The 18,391-nt window shown below is 35.4% G+C and overlaps 2 protein-coding genes across 5 annotated transcripts; one reads left to right on the top strand and one right to left on the bottom strand.

Annotated features, from left to right (window-relative positions):
• The first annotated feature begins 4,495 nt into the window (after positions 1-4,495).
• Positions 4,496-8,881, top strand: LOC132186911 (putative methyltransferase PMT15). The gene is made up of 6 exons (XM_059601028.2): positions 4,496-5,367; positions 6,379-6,589; positions 6,710-7,007; positions 7,491-7,883; positions 8,137-8,214; positions 8,480-8,881. The coding sequence occupies exons 1-6, from the start codon at positions 4,681-4,683 to the stop codon at positions 8,730-8,732; spliced, it is 1,920 nt and encodes a 639-aa protein (XP_059457011.2). The 5' UTR covers positions 4,496-4,680; the 3' UTR covers positions 8,733-8,881.
• On the bottom strand, positions 7,784-13,786 carry LOC132186912 (plant UBX domain-containing protein 8). 4 transcript variants are annotated; one of them, XM_088517325.1, is made up of 12 exons: positions 13,654-13,786; positions 12,876-12,937; positions 12,351-12,774; positions 12,182-12,265; positions 11,987-12,100; positions 11,409-11,549; positions 11,101-11,295; positions 10,905-11,024; positions 10,060-10,203; positions 9,892-9,948; positions 9,473-9,613; positions 7,784-7,871 (listed from the first exon to the last, which is right to left on the bottom strand). In XM_088517325.1, the coding sequence occupies exons 1-11, from the start codon at positions 13,735-13,737 to the stop codon at positions 9,506-9,508; spliced, it is 1,533 nt and encodes a 510-aa protein (XP_088373451.1). In that variant the 5' UTR covers positions 13,738-13,786; the 3' UTR covers positions 7,784-7,871; positions 9,473-9,505. The 4 variants fall into 4 exon arrangements, with proteins under 4 accessions (XP_088373451.1, XP_059457012.2, XP_088373452.1 ...); XM_059601029.2 differs by lacking the exon at positions 7,784-7,871 and having other exon boundaries at positions 9,222-9,613; XM_088517326.1 differs by lacking the exon at positions 7,784-7,871 and having other exon boundaries at positions 9,222-9,613; positions 11,409-11,543.
• Positions 13,787-18,391: the final 4,605 nt, after the last annotated feature.

Genomic DNA, 18,391 nt, shown 5'->3' with positions numbered 1-18,391 from the left:
GAAAAGACAAGGCATGACGTAGTGCATGCATGCACGTTCCAGTCTAGAGAAAGCTCAGTAAAGTTTGGAAATATTCCATCAAATTAATAACGTTGATGGGCGGGCGGGCGTCAGCATCAAGATATATCTAATTTCCCAACGAAGCTTTTCAAGCACATTTTATGTCAACCCATCCTACAAATCAAAAACCCTTATCAAAGAAAAGTATATCTTGCCTTTCTAAAAGGATGGGACTTTAATTTATAAAGTAATTTAGTTCGATTATTATATATATGTCCTTAATTAAACACATATAACTAAATATGTAATTGGGTAGAAATTAATATATAATTTAACACACAAACGAATTAAATGAACCTTTCTATTTACAAAAGATTTTATACAAATTCCTTCTAAGGAGTAAGGACGATCTCTTTTCAATCTTGGTCAATCTTTCTTGAATTTTTTTTTTTTTTTTTTTTTTTGAGTGATCTTGAATTGTTATTTCATTTAATTTAATTAAATGAATTATTAAGCAATAAAAAAAAAGATATCGTACCTTTTCTTTTTTTCTAAGAAAAACGATGCCGTACTTTACAATGGATTAATGGCTATTAAGCAAGAAATAGCCTAACCAGTATTTTAAAACGATCGAGGCCGAGAGGGTCACGCGCCAAGCGCGTGGTGTCTGCCTTCTCTTTTCGGTTTAGTGATTACTTTATAATTTTTTTAAAGGAAATCTGCTTAAAATCTCATGCATGTGAATAATCAGGTGCCTCGTTGGCCTACAACTTTACACTGCTCCAGGTGTCATCATGACCATTAATCTTTTACGGGGGATTGAGATCCCATGCAGTATTGTTGCTATTGCATGGATAGGAATAGGATACAATACCATTTTTTTGGACCATGATAACAAATGTAACCAAAAAATAAAAATAAAAATGGAAGGTGGCCTTTTTGGTGACAAAGGGTAATGGTTCGGAGGTCGTTACGACCAGTACTCTCGATGAATTTAGTGGCCGGTGGCTAGAATTATTGTCGAACCACCCTCTAGATTATTGCATAGGATCTTAATCCCTTTATGGGAAGTTATTATATGTTTGAAAATGGCTTGGGTGCTTTTTTGAGGGCGTTTGGCCTAGCCTCACAACTTCGTAAACGTTTTAAAATAAAATCATAGAAACATATTCAATTTAGGAGTGCATTTTTAAAATTTGCGGTTTACTATAAATATTAAATTACGATTTTATCAAACGCTTAAATGCATTTTCAAAAATATAATTTTAAAAAATCTTTACTTTTTCAAACCCCATGTTTTAATACCGCTAAACCTACCAAACAATTGGTGTGTATCGCCAACACAACAAAAAATAAAATAAAAACTTTTTTTATTTTTTTATTTTTTTTACAAGAATCTTAAATTGTGATTTCTTTTTTTTTTTTTTTTTTTTTGAAGAACCTAAATTGTGATTTCGTGCATGAGAGTGACTTGTCAATTTTATATATATATATGTCGTTTGGAGGGTTGGTAGATCGTTAAATTAGATTAGGCGTCAGACGACTTATGTATCCTCAAAAATATATGATTAAAAATAATAATAAGAAATAAATGGAAATGAAGTTGAAATACAAGTTATGTTGAGGGGGCCAGTTTAAATCTTTTAGAATTAAAGCCTATTTAAATAGATCTAAGTAACAACCAAAAATTAAATAAAAGCCAGTCTGACAGCCGTAATCTAACCGCCCTTCAACTAATATTTTCTTTTTTATAACCAACTAATATTTTAATGTCAAGTGTCTTTGTCAAAATCATATATATATATATATATATATATATATATATAGTCCATTTAACCCTTTTAAACTACTATTCCAATAAGAATATACCCCCAATGCTAGTAAAATAACGAAATTACCCCTATAAAATTTTTAATAAGACAAAAATACCCTTAAAATTAAAAAAATAATAATAATTTTTAGTATTTTTTGTTTTTATTTTAGTAAGGATAATTTTGTTATTTTTTTAAAATTTGGGGTATATTGTCATTGTTTTTATAGTTTGAGAGGTAAATTATCGCAATTGATAGTTTGAGGGTAGATTGTTATTGGAGTGGTAGTTTGAGGGGGTTAAATTAATTTTATATATATATATATGCCGTGCAAGTTTGGGATGTCTTCTAAATTTTTTAAGCCTTGCAATTTGAAAGGGAAAAACATTTTGTGGCAAAATGGGTACCTGACACGAAAAAGTATATTTTTTAATATATCGTGAAAAGTGTATAATTTGAAAGTATGTTTGAAAAAAAAAAAAAAAAAAGTATGTTTGAAAAAACATGATGGTTTGAAAAAGTGAAAAAATTTACACACGATTTTAAAGGTCGAATCACCATTTCACCAAATATTTAATTGAGTTTTAAAAAATGGAATTTTCATTTACTGTGTTTTAAACCCGATATTTTTTTAAACTTCATGTTTTGAAACTATTAATCGAACTGACCCTAAGAGACAAAGCTATTGAAATATATACTAATGTTTACACAAATACAATTAAAAGTGAGGTTAACATAAAAGTGTGTGCTCTCTTTTCATCTAAACAATACTAAGAATAACTTGATGGAAGATTTAGATCTAGATCGTCTCTCTTCTCATTTCATGGTAGCAGTGCTTGGCGTCTTCTCTGTAGGCTCCACCAATCTCTGTGCGGGTTGCTTTAGACCTAGTTTGTAGATCTAGATCTATATCCATATATAGTCTCTTCAACCTTAGATTTGATTGTTTTTTTCAGCCAAGGCGTGTCTTCTGAATGGATGTTTACGATGTCGTGCTTCTTTACTGCTGCTTGTGCGGTTTTTTGTTTTTGTTTTTTTGTTGTTGTTTGTTTGTACGTTACTGTTGTTTTTATTTTATGGTCCTAGCCGTTGGGTTGAGGACGTGAATAATGCTTCTGGCTTTTGGGTTGAGAGGGAAATGATTTGGATGTGAGTTTTTTGCTCATACTTGGGAAATGATTTCCTGTGTTTCCGGAAGGAGTCTGCATTAGCAAATCTGTTCTATAATATAAAGATTGAGCTAGGATAGCAGATGTTTGACATCATAGATTGATTTTTCATTGTAAGATCTGTTATGTTTTCGATTTTATGACGTGTAATATTTTAGCTTCAGCTATGATTTTGCAAAACTATATGCTCTGTTATTGTAAGAGCTTTTATGCTCTTGACAACTATTAATGAAATCAAATTGATTTTTCCTAAAAAAAGAAAAGAAAAGAAAAAGTGATATAAAAACGCAAGCATAGTTTTCTTTTTGGGTGTTGAGTGTAAGCATAGTTAATGTAATTAAAGGCAAAATTCTCTAAATTTGGGAGGAAGATAATATGCTACGAAATCCCTACATTTAGATTGGTGCAGATAACATGCCATGGACTTGTAAAATGGCGGTTTCCTAACAAAAGTTGAGAGTCAAAGATGAATGATTCTAGTGAACAGAAAGGAACAACTACCTGGGCCCCCTTCTATCTAAAATGGGGCCCAATCGACCTACAAGAAAACCCCACATACAAATGAAATCAATTAATCGATCAAGAAAACTCCAGGGCAAGTAAGGTTTTCTGTCTAGGAAAAGAAGAAGAAGCAAGATTGAGTTGTTGGCACATCAAGTTCTTGCTGCAATTATCATCAGATAACTTCAAGTTGTGGTTAGCTTATGGGTAAAAATCATATTCCACAGGTTGCTTGTCTGTTACGTCGGTTCAAAAAAATGCTTAGGGTTTCAACGGGCAATTAGAATGATAGAGATTCTTAGCAATTTTGTCTTTTGAATTTGGCAACAAATACGAGAAAGCCTGGCTACCTGTTTGAACAGGTGGATCTCATAAAGACTCTCTCACATTTACTGTCAGAATTGTTATCAATCCAACCAATAACTTTTCGATATTTAAATCCATCTTATATAGGTAGATACTAATCAGTAATCAAGATCTTTTGTAATTGGACCGTCCAAATTTGTAAGATTTTTTTTTGCAATTATGAGAGACCTTAATGAGACCAAGTTGCCTGAATAAGTGCTTAGATTATCCAAGCACCAACTCCGGCGAGTATGTCTCATTGGGACCTCTCAAAATCAAAAAAATTCTCAATTGCAAGAGGTGTTCATAAGAGTTTTCTTATATTTACCTAATTAATCCAATAATCCCAACGGCAAATTGTTGGAAATCAAGAACGGCGAATGCTTAAATTGAAAATTAAATAATAGGTGAAGTTTTTCTTCGTAGTTGACCACCGCGTATGTGATCAAATCTGCTTACATAGATGAAAACGAGTCTGGCATGTTTTCCATCCGTTGGATGCAAAAGCACGGTCAGGATTTAACAATCAGAAATTGGATGGGAGCCGATCCGAGTTGAACAGGGGAGGGGGCGCAGGAGAAGGAGGCACTGAGATTCATGCTATATATTCTTCCCATAACAAAGAAGACACGTTATGTAGTAAAGTGTGCATTAATTCAGACAAACACACTCGTGGAGGCGCCTCTTCTTTGCGATCCTTCAATTCATTTCAAGCGCGTCTTCCTCACGCGCAACCTTGATAACTCCACTCGTCAACCCCACAATTCATAAATAAACACACGCTCTCTCTCTCTCTCTGTATCTCTCTCGCTTTCTCTCTGTGTGGTGGCCGGTGGCGGTGGGGGTTGATTTCAATGGCTTTCCAAAACCCACTGTTGCATTTGCTGTGCTTGAAGAGCAAAAGAGCCAGCCTCTACTACTTGGGTTCAACAGCCATCCTCTGCTCCCTCTTCTACCTCGTCGGTCTCTGGACCCACTCCTCTTCCACCACAGCCGCCGTTATATCCTCCGCCTTCTCCGGCGTCTCATGCTCCGACCAACCCCGCAACGCCACCACCACCACCACCACTGTCCACCTTGACTTCTCCGCGCACCACCAGGGTCCGGACCCTCCTGTCAATTACGATGAGCGTCGTGTCGACCGAATTCCCCCCTGCGACGCCAATCTCTCCGAGTACACGCCATGCGAGGACGCCCAGAGGTCCCTCAAGTTCGACCGCAACATGCTCATATACCGAGAGCGGCACTGCCCCGAGCCGCACGAGGTGCTCCGGTGCCGGGTCCCCGCGCCGACCGGTTACAGAGTTCCCTTCCGTTGGCCGCAGAGCAGGGACTCGGTGTGGTACGCCAACGTGCCACATAAGTGGTTGACGGTGGAGAAGAAGAAACAGAACTGGGTCCTGTTCGAGCGCGACCGGTTCAGGTTCCCCGGCGGCGGGACCATGTTCCCCAACGGTGCGAATGCGTACATTGATGATATTGGGAGGCTGATCAATCTCAAGGATGGCTCTATAAGGACCGCCATTGATACCGGTTGTGGGGTACGTACGTACATTTCAGTTCTTTTTTTATTCCGTTATGACTGCCCGTCTGGTTAACTCTCCGAACCGGCTGGTTCATTTCATTTCTGTGGGGTTGATTAGGATTAAAGATGGGTTTATTGGGATAAACGTCTGCCATTAGTTGGAACAGTTTTACAGGTAAATATTTCATCATTACTTTTTGTGATTATCGTAGGCCGGTGACTACCCAGTTGACTTTTGAACCAGATGGTTCACGGAGTATGTGATTCAGAGTTGGGAAATTGTTGACGATGGAAATGGCAATTGGGTTGGACGAACGAAATTATTATTAGATTTATTATTTTTTTTCTTCTAGGATTTTAAGAATAATTAGGTAAATCAAGAATATCGATCTCATTAATTTACATAAATCAAATGCGGGTGTGATGACCTCATAAAGGTTAATAAAAGAAAAATTCAAGAAACAAAAGTTAAAATATTTTTCCTAATTAAGTAACTGTATTTACTGAGATTTGCTCAAATCCCAAATCTGGCAGACTATTACTGCCAGTGCCAGTAGACAGAGTCGACAGACTAGGTATATAAAGGCTGTCATGAATATTTTAGGTAATATATTGTTGACTCTCCAAATTATATTTAGGTAATTTCTTCAAATTGAAGCAAAGTATAATAATGCATGAAAGACCGAAATTTTTTGAGTATTTTATATTTTTAATTTATTTGTTCGTAATCTGTGGGAGCGGTTGATTCAATGCACACGGTAATTACTATCTTAATTAATACCCATTAAAACACTAATTAAATGTTAATAGAACGTAGGAAAGGAGGAAAACATGTACTTTAGACCAAAGTCCCCATAATCACAGCACCTTGTAACTACTCCATATCCACCCTTTCTTCATTCACTACTTACTTTCTAACTAATTTCAAATTCTTTCAACATGTGATTTTCACGCTTTAAAGACAGATGTTAATATTTAATAGACAGAATTTGAAGAAAATGTATAATGTCAATTTTGTTTGTTTCAGGTGGCTAGTTGGGGAGCTTACCTTCTTTCGAGGAACATTGTGGCAGTATCATTTGCACCAAGAGACACACATGAAGCTCAGGTCCAATTTGCTCTTGAGCGAGGGGTGCCTGCATTGATTGGAGTTATTGCTTCAATCAGGCTTCCTTACCCGTCAAGAGCCTTTGACATGGCTCACTGCTCACGTTGCCTAATTCCCTGGGGCCAGAATGGTAAAATCCCAATTCCTAAGCCTATCATCATCGTCATGTCTACATTCTCATAATTTCGTTTACTTTTGATATATATATATATATATAATGGGTTGTGAATTTTGAATTGGGATTATGCAGATGGGCATTATTTGATCGAAGTTGATCGAGTTCTTCGTCCTGGTGGGTATTGGATCCTGTCGGGGCCGCCGATAAACTGGGAGAAACACTGGAAAGGCTGGAACAGAACACGCGAAGATCTTAGAACAGAGCAAACCATGATTGAGAATGTTGCCAGAAGCCTATGCTGGAAAAAATTGAAACAAAAGGATGATCTTGCTATTTGGCAGAAACCAACTAATCATGTCCACTGCAGAATGAACAGGAAGGTTTTCAAACATCCACGGATGTGCCAAGCTCAGGATCCAGACAAGGCATGGTAATGCAGATTTTTTATTTTAATGTGTTTGAAATTTTGTGTTTTTTCACAATGCTTCTTACATGGTAGGAAACACACGGCAATTTCATAAACTAATTTGAAGAAAGTTCCTCTAATCCAATTTGGAGAAAAATTATGTTTTGCGCTTTTGACGCCTCTACAGATTTCGAAGCACATGTTTAAATGCTTAAAGCAAATTCTTCTCACTGCAGCTGAACACTTTAGCAGTGATACCAAAACCAATAGAGTGGTAAAGGCAGTGGGAATTAGATGTGGGTATTAGGTAAAATGTTTGCTTATTTGAAATGAATCCTTTGTTAGTTAATCCATATCCAACCACTGAAACTTTTGATGTGTCCTTTTCTCCTTTAACTCCATGCCGCTTTTGGATGCTTAAGATATAGAATTTTTTTTTTTCTTTTAAAAAAAAAAAAAAAAAAAAATCATTTATTGTTTGTTCCTAAGAGTTTGTCATTTCTGCAGGTACACTAAAATGGAGAGTTGTTTAACCCCACTTCCTGAAGTTTCCGACATTAAAAAAGTGGCAGGTGGGGAACTAGCAAAATGGCCAGAGAGACTGACTGCAATTCCACCAAGGATTAGTGGAGGAACTTTGGAAGGAATTACAGCTGAGATTTTCAAAGAGAATACAGAGCTATGGAGAAAGAGAGTAGCTTATTACAAATCCCTGGACAATCAATTAGCTGAGCAGGGGAGGTATCGGAACTTGCTGGATATGAATTCTTTCTTGGGAGGATTTGCAGCTGCATTGGTTAATGATCCTGTGTGGGTTATGAACATTGTTCCCGTTGAGGCTGAGATCAACACCCTTGGGGCCATCTATGAACGAGGATTGATTGGAACCTATCAAAATTGGTAAGATAATTTGATAAGCAAAAACAAATAGGATAATAAGTATCATTGATTGTGTTTATTTTGTTAGAAACTTCCAAAGGGTCTTATCTTTGTGGCTTTATTTTATTTACTAAAGACAACTTACTTTTCAGAAATAATAACAAATTGTTCCTTGTTTGACAAACTACATTGGCATGACTTAATCTTTAACTGAAAATTTGTCGCTATATTCAGCAGTTTCAGAGGTTGTTGCTAATATCTTGTCTCATCTTAGGTGCGAGGCCATGTCCACTTATCCACGAACTTACGACTTTATCCATGCTGATTCAGTTTTTAGCCTCTACAAGGGCAGGTATTGTCAGTTTAATAGTAATTTGTCGTTCGAATCATTAATAAAGTCTTTATAAAGCTTACTTGTCAAATAGATCTCGAGCAGCCCACTCTCTTGTTTGGACAGATAAGCTATATAAGAGTTCTCTCACATTTATTGCCTATCAATCTAGATAGCAAATTGTTGGGAATATATATATATATATATATTTTCTATCCTGAACTTTATAACATTGCACATTAAAATATTCAATACATGAAAATAACTAAGACATTTTGTATTACAGATGTGATATGGAAGATATACTTTTAGAGATGGACCGGATTTTGCGGCCGGAAGGTAGTGTGATTTTCCGTGATGATGTAGACTACTTGGTGAAAATCAAGAGCATCATAGATGCAATGCAATGGGATAGCAGAATTATAGACCATGAAAATGGGCCACATCACAGAGAGAAGATTTTGTTGGCATCCAAGCAGTATTGGACAGCTCCAGCCCCTGACGGGAATAAAGGAGGAAGTAAAAGTGCTTCTTTATAAAAGCTATTCTTCTTCTGCTTTCTTGAATCAAATTTTCAATTTTTCTGTTAATAACTTTATCAGACGCTGATTCTTTGACGCCCACTATTTTTTTATTGTTTGGGCAACGGGGGTATATAACATTTACAATGAAGGCCTTGATTTTGTCCTTTCTTTGTCCAAGGGTTTTTTCCTTTTGTTTTATCTTTGCATTCATCATTGAAGCTCGTTTAATGTGAGGAAGACTCAAAGGGGATGCTTAAAGCCTTATAAAGAGTTAAAGGGGATGCTTAGTTTTTTCCTTTTTGTTTTATCCCTTAATACTCATCAGTACCTTAATAATCTATCAGCTCTATGTGAACTTTTCATCTTCCTAATATTGGAGTAAAGTGTTGCAGAAATTCTCTCAAGAATTCTGTGGTCCATGCCACCTAGCTCTCTACGAGAGCTTTTACAAGGAAGTTTGAAGGTCACCCAAGTTTTCAGATAATTGAGCAAAGAGTTATGCTAAAAACAGAAAACCACAACCATTGATTTCAAACACTAAATGCCATTGATGTTGCAAATGGCATGGAAAGAACCAATCAAACCACCGATAGTTCATCACCATCATTAATCAAAACAGGCCCTCTTAGTTTGGTATCCACTTGATCGCCATCAGTTTCTATAGGGTAACCCATCTCAGATTCTAGTATTCTTACCAAAGTATACGAGCCACAAACAAGTACAGGCCATATTTTGTGATAAACGGTACAGCTTACCGGGTGAATTTTCAGTACAAAAGGGCGGTGATGTTAAATCAACTCCAGAAACAAAGCTTCCTGTTTGCTGGTCAGGCCTAGTTCGCGGAAAGTCAATGAACTGTCAGCAATGCCGAAAGCATGCCGGGGGTATGGCCTAACCTGCTCATCATGGAAACAAAATGAGAGTCAGAAACCCTATCAATTCAGCTCCATTTTTCACATTCCATTCAATCTCTGCTTCAAGCGTTTCCATTTTAATACTTGCCAAACACACTTGTTGGAATATTAATTAAATAATTATATTAACTATTTTCTATTTTCAAGATAAGTGGTAATTTGATAACTCTTAATGCTATACATGCCATCCTAATCGGAAACCTAACTGTTTACAGAATGTAAAATCATAAATCAATCCAGAGGAAACGGGAAACACTTACCACTCTGTAAGTGCCAGGCTTCACCAATCTACCAACATCAATGAAGTCAAAAAGAAGCTAAAAAGAAAAGAAAAAACAAAAAGTCAGTGGAGCGAATATAAAATGCATGATTTCTTTTTACCGGGACAGAAAAGCCACATAAGCTTCCATATGTACAATCATGTTTACCTGAAGCTTGTCAGACTTGAGAAAGCGACGGCCATGGCGGCTGCCATCTGGCATCCGAACTAGGAGAGTTACTGCATTCTCATCATCTGCTGCTGGTTCCTGAGGAAGCGAAGCTTCTTTTGCAGCTAGTATTCTCAGCAATTTCTGTCATCAATGAGAGAGAGAGAGAGGAATAAACTGTCTAGCCTTGTCTATACAAATACAATTATAATGGGACTTCTCTGTCTGTTAATGAAATATACAGAGCTACTCAATTATCACTTCCGATTTAAGCGATACATCTAAGGCTGATATCATCTCGATGTTTTAATGCAGGAAAACACATCACGTTTATTACTACATGCTCAGAGTTGGCAACCATCAGTAATTCACCGGGCAAAAGGTTTCATTATTTTTGGCAAAATCAAAACTTCTACTTTTCGCATCAACATTTCCACTAAGATTAATTTATCTACAGGTAGCAAAAGTTCTTTTCATCACAGAAACATTGCTCAACCTCAAATTCAGGCAGCAGATAAGGATATAATTTATTCTCCGCCCCAAAAAAAGAAATGAAAGATAGATTATATATATATGTATGTATATATATATATGTATGTATGTATCTGGGAAAAAGTAAAATCATTGCATTTGAATTGTAAATGTAAGCCACATTTTTCATCTCACTTCTTCTACTAATAGAATTATCATTGTAAAACTAAGAAAATAATTTCTATAAACACCTAAGAACACTAGTGTCATGCGAAAAAGCGGAGCCTGGAACCTGGCATACAGTGACAATAATTATAGTTTTGTAAACACTAGGCTGATTCATTCAGTAACGCCAAAATTAACAGATCCACAACCTCTTCCTCAAGCAATTTGTTGCAAGCTTTGTCTTCCTTTAAGTAATGACTTTCAGCTTCCTTAAGAGCATTTATTTCCTTTTCCTTGTCAGCTAAGAGGGAAGCAAGATATTCAGCATCCTGCACACAAAATCTGACCAATCAAGCCATACATAATACTACCATCAAACATTAATTGCAAAAGGCAAGTTAGAACCTGTTGTTCTCTTAGCAATTGCTGAGCTGTTATAGAGGGTGATGGTAGATTGGGTACAGAATGAGGACTGGAACTCTTATCTTGATTAATTTGCAGATGAGGTGAATAATGAAAGTGATTTGTACTCCCTTCACCAAAAAGTGCATTTTCAAGCATGACAGCTTCATCAAGCTCTTCCGAAGAAATTTCACCCCACTTCATTGCAAAAAGATGCAATTGGGTGGATTAGTGTACCGGCCATAACTGTTACAGTATTATTTTATTATTCATGCAGCTGATTTCTATTGCTCTTAACAAATACGTCATACCTCTTCAGAGTGAAAGGCATCTTTGCTGCGTGGAGGACAATTACCAATATTACCAGTATCCGAGTTGGACCCCCGATTCACCAGTGGCTGTTCTTTCACATTTCCAGCTCCTTCCTGGAATGATGAGCTCCCAGGCTTTAACTAAACAAAATGTCTCTTTGTTAGAAACCACATCCACACCTTCACAATGGAAAATTAAGAAGCACATAAAATTTTATTCTGTAAGTCAGAGAGCTTTTATTTATTTCCTTAATTTCTCGTTTCTCTGTAGTGTTGTAATATGCAGAATATAGGCTGTAGACTCTAAGAAGAGCTAAACCCAAGAGAGATAGGGTTTAACTTGAAATTTTAAAACCTTTTTTGCCACAATATCAGAGATTAGTTTCTTCCATAAACAAATTGATGCCTGAAACTGAAATTATGCTTGCACTTCCCATTAACCAATGCTTATCAACTCAGATGGCATCAATTAGCAGAAACATTATAATGCATTTAGATGAACACCATGTTTGTGCAAGTATTTTATGTGTGTCCGCGTGCATGATTGACAAACATAATCTGCCATTTGAAGTACATACCTTCCATCCATTAACCTTAGCTTTCTCATTTCTACGAGTTAAATCATAATATCCGACTTCTTCATCTTCAGTTTCCACTTGCTGCTCACGCAATGCTTTCTCTTGCTCCGCTGTCTGAACTCAATTCATCTTAGAAACCAAGGACCACGGATATAGGGAAACAAATAACAAACACAAAGACAAGATCTGAAATACCTTCAAAGACAATGAAATTGCACGAGAAAAGTCATCATCTTCTAGGTGCATTTCCCTTTGCAGAAGCCCATTCCCAGAAGAATCCTGCATCAAAATGTGGATAAAAAGAACTTCAAGGAAACATTAAACAAAAATACAGGCTAAGGCAGTAAAATTAGCTGTAACATACGTTGGGAGCACTTTGTTGCTGATTTAGATAACCCCTTTCAACCTCCTTCTTTGAAGCCTCAATAGCAGCTTGAATCATTTCTTCCTCAATATGATTTCCATAAGTTCCCTGACCAGGAGATAATCCACTCAGATCCTCGGTCTGCCTTAATCCTGAATGATGAGGCTGCTCATTCACAGTGTTGAAGCGCTGAGGAAGCCTCCCTACCTCTCCCGATGGTGAAATAGATGGCCCACGATTCGTAAATGCAGAAGCACCAATCCGGTTATAGAGATCTCTCCTGTAATTAGGGTCAAGCAGTAACGAAGGCTTGAAACTTCTAGCAGCGGAAAGAAATGGTAAAATTCCACGTGATCCAGCCTGATTCCGATCATTCATACCCATGTGACCATATTGCTGGGGAGCAGCAGGTGTTGGGTTTGTCCTGGACGAGAAAGCACGAAAATATTACAGGTAAGCTAAAATGAATAATAATAGAGAACTAAAAGAAATTCAAAACAAGTGAAATGAATTGACATGCCATACGTGTGTCTATCAACTTCACCAAAATGTGCATCAACAGCTTCATCGAGATTGCCTCCATGTTCCTGTTTACCAATCAAAATATATCAAACAACTCAAAAAAAAATGTTGGGACTCAGGAGTTGCTCCAAGACCATCTTAAATCACCCTTTATCCCAAAAAAATTAAATTAATAAAAAAATAAGGAATTTAATGATTTAAATAATATTCTAAATTGATGCAAATGTCACATACAAACATCGCTTTTCTTGCTCATACCAACTGAAATTACAACACCGCCACAATTAAACGATTCACAAGCAACATTTGGTCCAATTGACTGCAAAATTAAGTCCATAATTAAACTGCTTGTGTACCATCACTAGAGGCGACTCTTCCATTTTCTTCGACAGCACCACTCCGAAAACAGGATAATTGACTGATAATGAAATCCAACCGCGTCCTATAGACGCAAACACACATACTGACATATACATACTTATTATATATGACAGAGTCACTGACCTTGGTGAATCTGCGCATGAATTTACAAATTTTCACTGCGCGACGGATCACATTCTTTACGAATAAAAGACTAATAATTAGAAATTTTTTTAAAAAAAAAAAAAAAATCAAGTACTAGATAAATCCCTAAGCAAGTGATACAATGCTTCCTAATCTTGAAAAGAGATGATAACAAATAGTCATAGAAGCATTTCGTACATGATGTCGAAAAGGAAATAGATAATATGAGTGAATAACTTGATGGATAAAGACGAAATGGTAGATCGGAGAAGCGCACCTCCAGTTTCCGAAGCGCGAGGGACTCGGACGCGCCGGTGATAGCCATGAACGAGTCGATCGTAGCCTGCGATGGCCTCGCCATTGCCGTCGATTTTCAGAGAGAAATGAACAGAGAAAGAGAGAGTGAGTGAGTGAGAATTAGGAAGTATTCTCTGGGACCCAAACGGTGTACAATGGTATTTATACGTATTGAAATGAAGCACAACGGAATTGCGCGCTTTTACTTTTTGTTCGATTTTCTCACCAGGGAGTGCATTACAGCAATGAGTACATGACTACGTGGCGCTCTGTTAGCATTATTCGTGGAGAGTACTGTCCCAAAATCCATATCCGACCCATATATTTTACGAGAATTTCAATTAACTCACCTACAGGTTACTGCGGGCTACAAGGCTACAAGTTTAAAATTACAGCAATTAATTACTATATTAAAGTGTGCTTTAAAAAAGTGGGTGGTTTTTTTTTAAAAAAAAGGGGTTACTTTTGGTTATTTTGATGATTAAAATTTGCTAAGATCGCTAAGAATGCTCACTATCATTATCTGCAGTACGTACTGTTCACTCACAATTTTATTTTGGTTAAAATGATGAGCCTGAAAAGTGAAGATTTACATCACTTTTATTAAATTGTCTTACCAAAATAACCAAAAAAATGGTTTTGATGAGACTGCTAGGAGTGCTCTTACATACATTTTGTTAGAGCTGCACAAGCGGTTATTGGCTATAACCCCAAGCGCCTAAATGGTTAGCGGTTATTCAAATCAGTAATCGGTGGTTTTATAACTACTTTTTTTATATGAGTTTTTGAGCTTTTTATGTGTTTTGAGCCATTACTGTGTCTATTTTTTAAGCTTATTTTAAACGTTTTTGGCCAAAGTGTTCCCAAAAAGATGAAAAGAACATACTGTTTTTTGGGCCAAGCAATGTTTTTGAATAAGGCTTGGCCCAAAACATCACATACTACATTATATTTTACATACATACAGTCATACACGGCCAAAACAGCGTCATTTTATATATATATATATATATATATATATATATATATATAAGGGTAGGCAGTTACCCATTATTAACCGTTTTTCCCTACCCTTAAAACCACTAACTGCCTATCCTATCTTCTTATCTTGAATTTGTGAATCGATTATTGAGTTTGTGGGATCCACTTGGAGAGAATAAACACAAGAGAGTCAAACAAGAGTAAATTAATATACATAGTAAGATACCATTTATAGTCCAAAAGCCTAAGTTAATGGGCTTAGTCCATTTAAGTATATTAACTATTCTTATGAATCTTATTCTTTATATTTTCTCAATATATAACACAAATCTCACAAATGCATGCATAATAATGAATTTACAAAAAAAAAAATATATACTTTAAAGATAATTAAAAGAATGATGTGTAACATTACTGTGCTAAAACGAGAGAGAAACCAATAACAAATAAAAGGGCGATTAGCTATATTTAGTGGATTCAGCTTCCATGTTGTAGTTAGAAAAAACAGGAGATCTGCTATACTTAAATAAACAACTAGGATTGAAGGTTTTGTAATTGTAATGTTGCTAGTTGTTCGGTGGATTTCATTTTTCTGTTTGGTTTTTTTTTTTTTTTTTTAAATGGAATTTGAATCCCACTTGGCATGAAAATGTGGGACAACAATGGAATGTGGGATAGAGGAAGAGGGTGCCTGTGAGAGCATTTGAGAGTCACTCTCTCAAACTCTGCCATGGAAGCCAAATCCTTACAATCCAAAACTTAAGAGCATCTGTTCCGGATGGGAAAGTGGTGAACCGGATAAGTTTGGCCTTATCTATCTTTCTGGCAGCTTGCGTTTTTGGTTTGGGTGGAAGTGAGGAGGAAAAGGAGGAGAGTGAAATAAAATATAATGCTACGAAATATAAAATAAAAAGCCGAATATGTTTGGTCATTGACTTATGTTCATAAATTAAAGTTTTAAAGATTATATTTGTCCTTATTCAATTGATAATATTAAAAAAAAAAAAATTGAAGTACATAAATATGATAATAAATTTAATTTAATTACCATCGCATCTCATTATGGTAAAATATTTAAAATCAGTACATCCACACGGGCTAGCAGAACTAACGGTAATTTGTCATAAAATTATTGGGTAATTATCTTTTGTTCCCATGAACTATATCATTTTGATACTTTCCCCATGAACTATCAACTATGACACTTGACCCATCAAACTATCATCTTATGACAAAAAGTCATCTTCCATCAATCAAAGTGGTTAAAATTGACGGTCAACAGTCATGTACAAGTCATGTGTCATTTTAAAATTTTTTCTTCTACTTTTGCCCTCACTTTAGACCGAGAAAATGACGCTTATACCCTCCTAAACCCTAATCCAACACATAAAAACAATTTAAAATGAGGGCAAAAGTGGAAGAAATTTTTTTTAAAATGACATATGACTTACACATGACCGTTGACCGTCAATTTTAACCCTTTTGACCGACGGAAGGGGTTTTTTTTTTTTTTTATATATATATTTTTTATTTTTTACCAATATTGATCTAGTAATTATTAGATCAAGTTGTATAGCAGTCGTATAACAGTTTACTAAATCGCATTACTCATATAGATTTGTGTTATTTACTTTAACCAAACACCATAGCTAGTCATAAGTGGATAATTAGGAAGATGGATTTTCTTAACATATAGTTAATTGATATTGGGAATTTAATCACCACTTAAAAGGTTAATTAATGAGTGGTCCTTTTTACGGGATATACAATTCCAGCTGGTTGGATGGTCATGATTGTTTAATCGGTTCTTCACTTAAACTCGGATATGTATGCTGACCCCCTCACATTTAACACATGGTGATGGGAGGTAATTAAATTTTCATTTAATTTATATTCCTCCAAACAGGTTATTTTTATAATTTTTTGTACTGACCCTTTTATTTTTATTTGTCTTTTTTCTTTTTCTTTTTCTTTTTTTCAAAAACGGAATTGGAAATCAGGGAAAAGAATTGCATGCAGGGACTAAATCTTTCATGGGGTTTGGTGGGGGTGTGAGACTTTGTGTAGGAGCCGACTTTGCAAAGCTTCAAATGGCCATCTTTATCCATTACTTGGTCACACAGCACAGGTATATATATATATATATATATATATATATATATATATATATATATATATGAACACCAGAAGAAAATCACCCTGCTTTTTATTTCCTAAAAAATTTAACTAATAAAAAGTGGTTAATTTAATTATTTGGGAAAATTATTCTTTCCTCCCATAAATTACCACGCGATAATCGTTTCTCTCCATCAAACTATCATTTCGTTACCAAAACCCCTCCTTCTGTCAGTCAAGGTCGTTAAATCGGACTATCAACCCTGTGAACAGTGTCGTGAACGGTACCTACTCCGTGAACAGTATGATTGACCGTCCGACTTAACGGCCTTGATTGACGGAATGGAGATTTTGGTAACAAAAAGATAAGTTTGATGGGGTCATAATGTAAAGTTGGTAATTAATGGGAGAAATGATCATCGCATGGTAGTTCATGGGGGAAAATATAATTTTTCCTAATTATTTAATTAATATTCTAATATACATATGGTGGAAAGTAATTGGTGGAGGGGAAATGATTCGAAACCCTGGTTTGGTGTTCCCAAACGGATTACAGATTGAAATCTCTGAAAAGGACAAGGGATGATGAGAAGCTTCAATGCTGCATGCAACATAATTAGTCTGATGATGTTATCCTTTTGTTGTTCTCATCCTTGTTTGATCCGTTAATTTACGCCCTACTCTGTTTTTGTATGTTTATCTAATAAGTTGGTGGAAAAGTATAATTATTTACTTTAACTATTATTTTTTCACTACACACTCCAATAGATTTTCTATTTCATTATCTACTAGCTTCAAAATATTATTTCTCATTCTTTTTTTATTATATTATTCCCAACACTTAATTAAAGGGAAAAATAAACACATATATAAATTTAATTAAATTAATAACATAAATAAATTTTTTCATCAAACTGCAATTGATTTGTTTCCATCCGTGTGTTTACATGCAATAAATTTTTTCATCCAACTGCAATTGATTTGTTTCCATGAAATAAATTTTTTCATCCAACTATGTGAAGAAATTTTGTGAGCGAGAGAGATGAATTTTGTGTGAATAAATTTTGTGCTTGAGAGAGAGACATAACAGATGTGCAGAGGTGTTCAGAAGAAATAAAAAAAATTTGGTGAAAAGATGTGAAATCAAAAGAAATAAATAAAAGAAAAATAAACAATATTTTATTCATTTAGGTTTGTCTCTCATTTTAAATAGGTTCTTTGGTTAACTTTTCAATTAATTAATGGTATAAATTAAGAGAAATGTTATGGGTCAATATTTTCTCTATATTTGGCCCATATTTTCATACAAATCAACTATTAGATTTGTGGACTTATGTTGACTCTACATAAGTCAATAGTAGACTCCACAAATCTAATTGTTGATGTATTGAATTTATATAAGAATATGGGCATATCGCTTCGACTAAGATTGATTCTTTTCTCTCCACATCCACAAGCAGCATTTGATCCAAGAAATCACCCCCAGACGCTTTCCTCTCTTCCAACGTATCCTTATATTAATTACCTTCTTAATATTTTTTTCAGACCCTAAAAAAATCAAATATAAACGAAAATTTTATTACCAGATGATCAGATCATGCAGCTTCTTATACAAAGCAAAA

This window comes from Corylus avellana, chromosome 6 (genome assembly GCF_965113065.1).
Source record: "Corylus avellana chromosome 6, dhCorAvel1.hap1.2, whole genome shotgun sequence".
NCBI classification, from domain to species: Eukaryota; Viridiplantae; Streptophyta; class Magnoliopsida; order Fagales; family Betulaceae; genus Corylus; species Corylus avellana.
Note: the sequence above shows the minus strand (reverse complement) of the source record. Positions and strands in the feature narration are given on the sequence as shown.

Excerpts from the sequence above, each read along its gene's own strand:
- LOC132186911 (XM_059601028.2), top strand. The coding sequence starts at position 4,681 with ATGGCTTTCCAAAACCCACTGTTGCATTTGCTGTGCTTGAAGAGCAAA. Across the intron at positions 5,368-6,378 it reads CCATTGATACCGGTTGTGGG|GTGGCTAGTTGGGGAGCTTA; the intron begins GTACGTACGTAC and ends TGTTTGTTTCAG. Across the intron at positions 8,215-8,479 it reads TTTAGCCTCTACAAGGGCAG|ATGTGATATGGAAGATATAC; the intron begins GTATTGTCAGTT and ends TTTGTATTACAG.
- LOC132186912 (XM_088517325.1), bottom strand. The coding sequence starts at position 13,737 with ATGGCGAGGCCATCGCAGGCTACGATCGACTCGTTCATGGCTATCACC. Across the intron at positions 12,266-12,350 it reads AGCAACAAAGTGCTCCCAAC|GATTCTTCTGGGAATGGGCT; the intron begins GTATGTTACAGC and ends ATTTTGATGCAG. Across the intron at positions 11,296-11,408 it reads ATGCCTTTCACTCTGAAGAG|TGGGGTGAAATTTCTTCGGA; the intron begins GTATGACGTATT and ends TTTGCAATGAAG.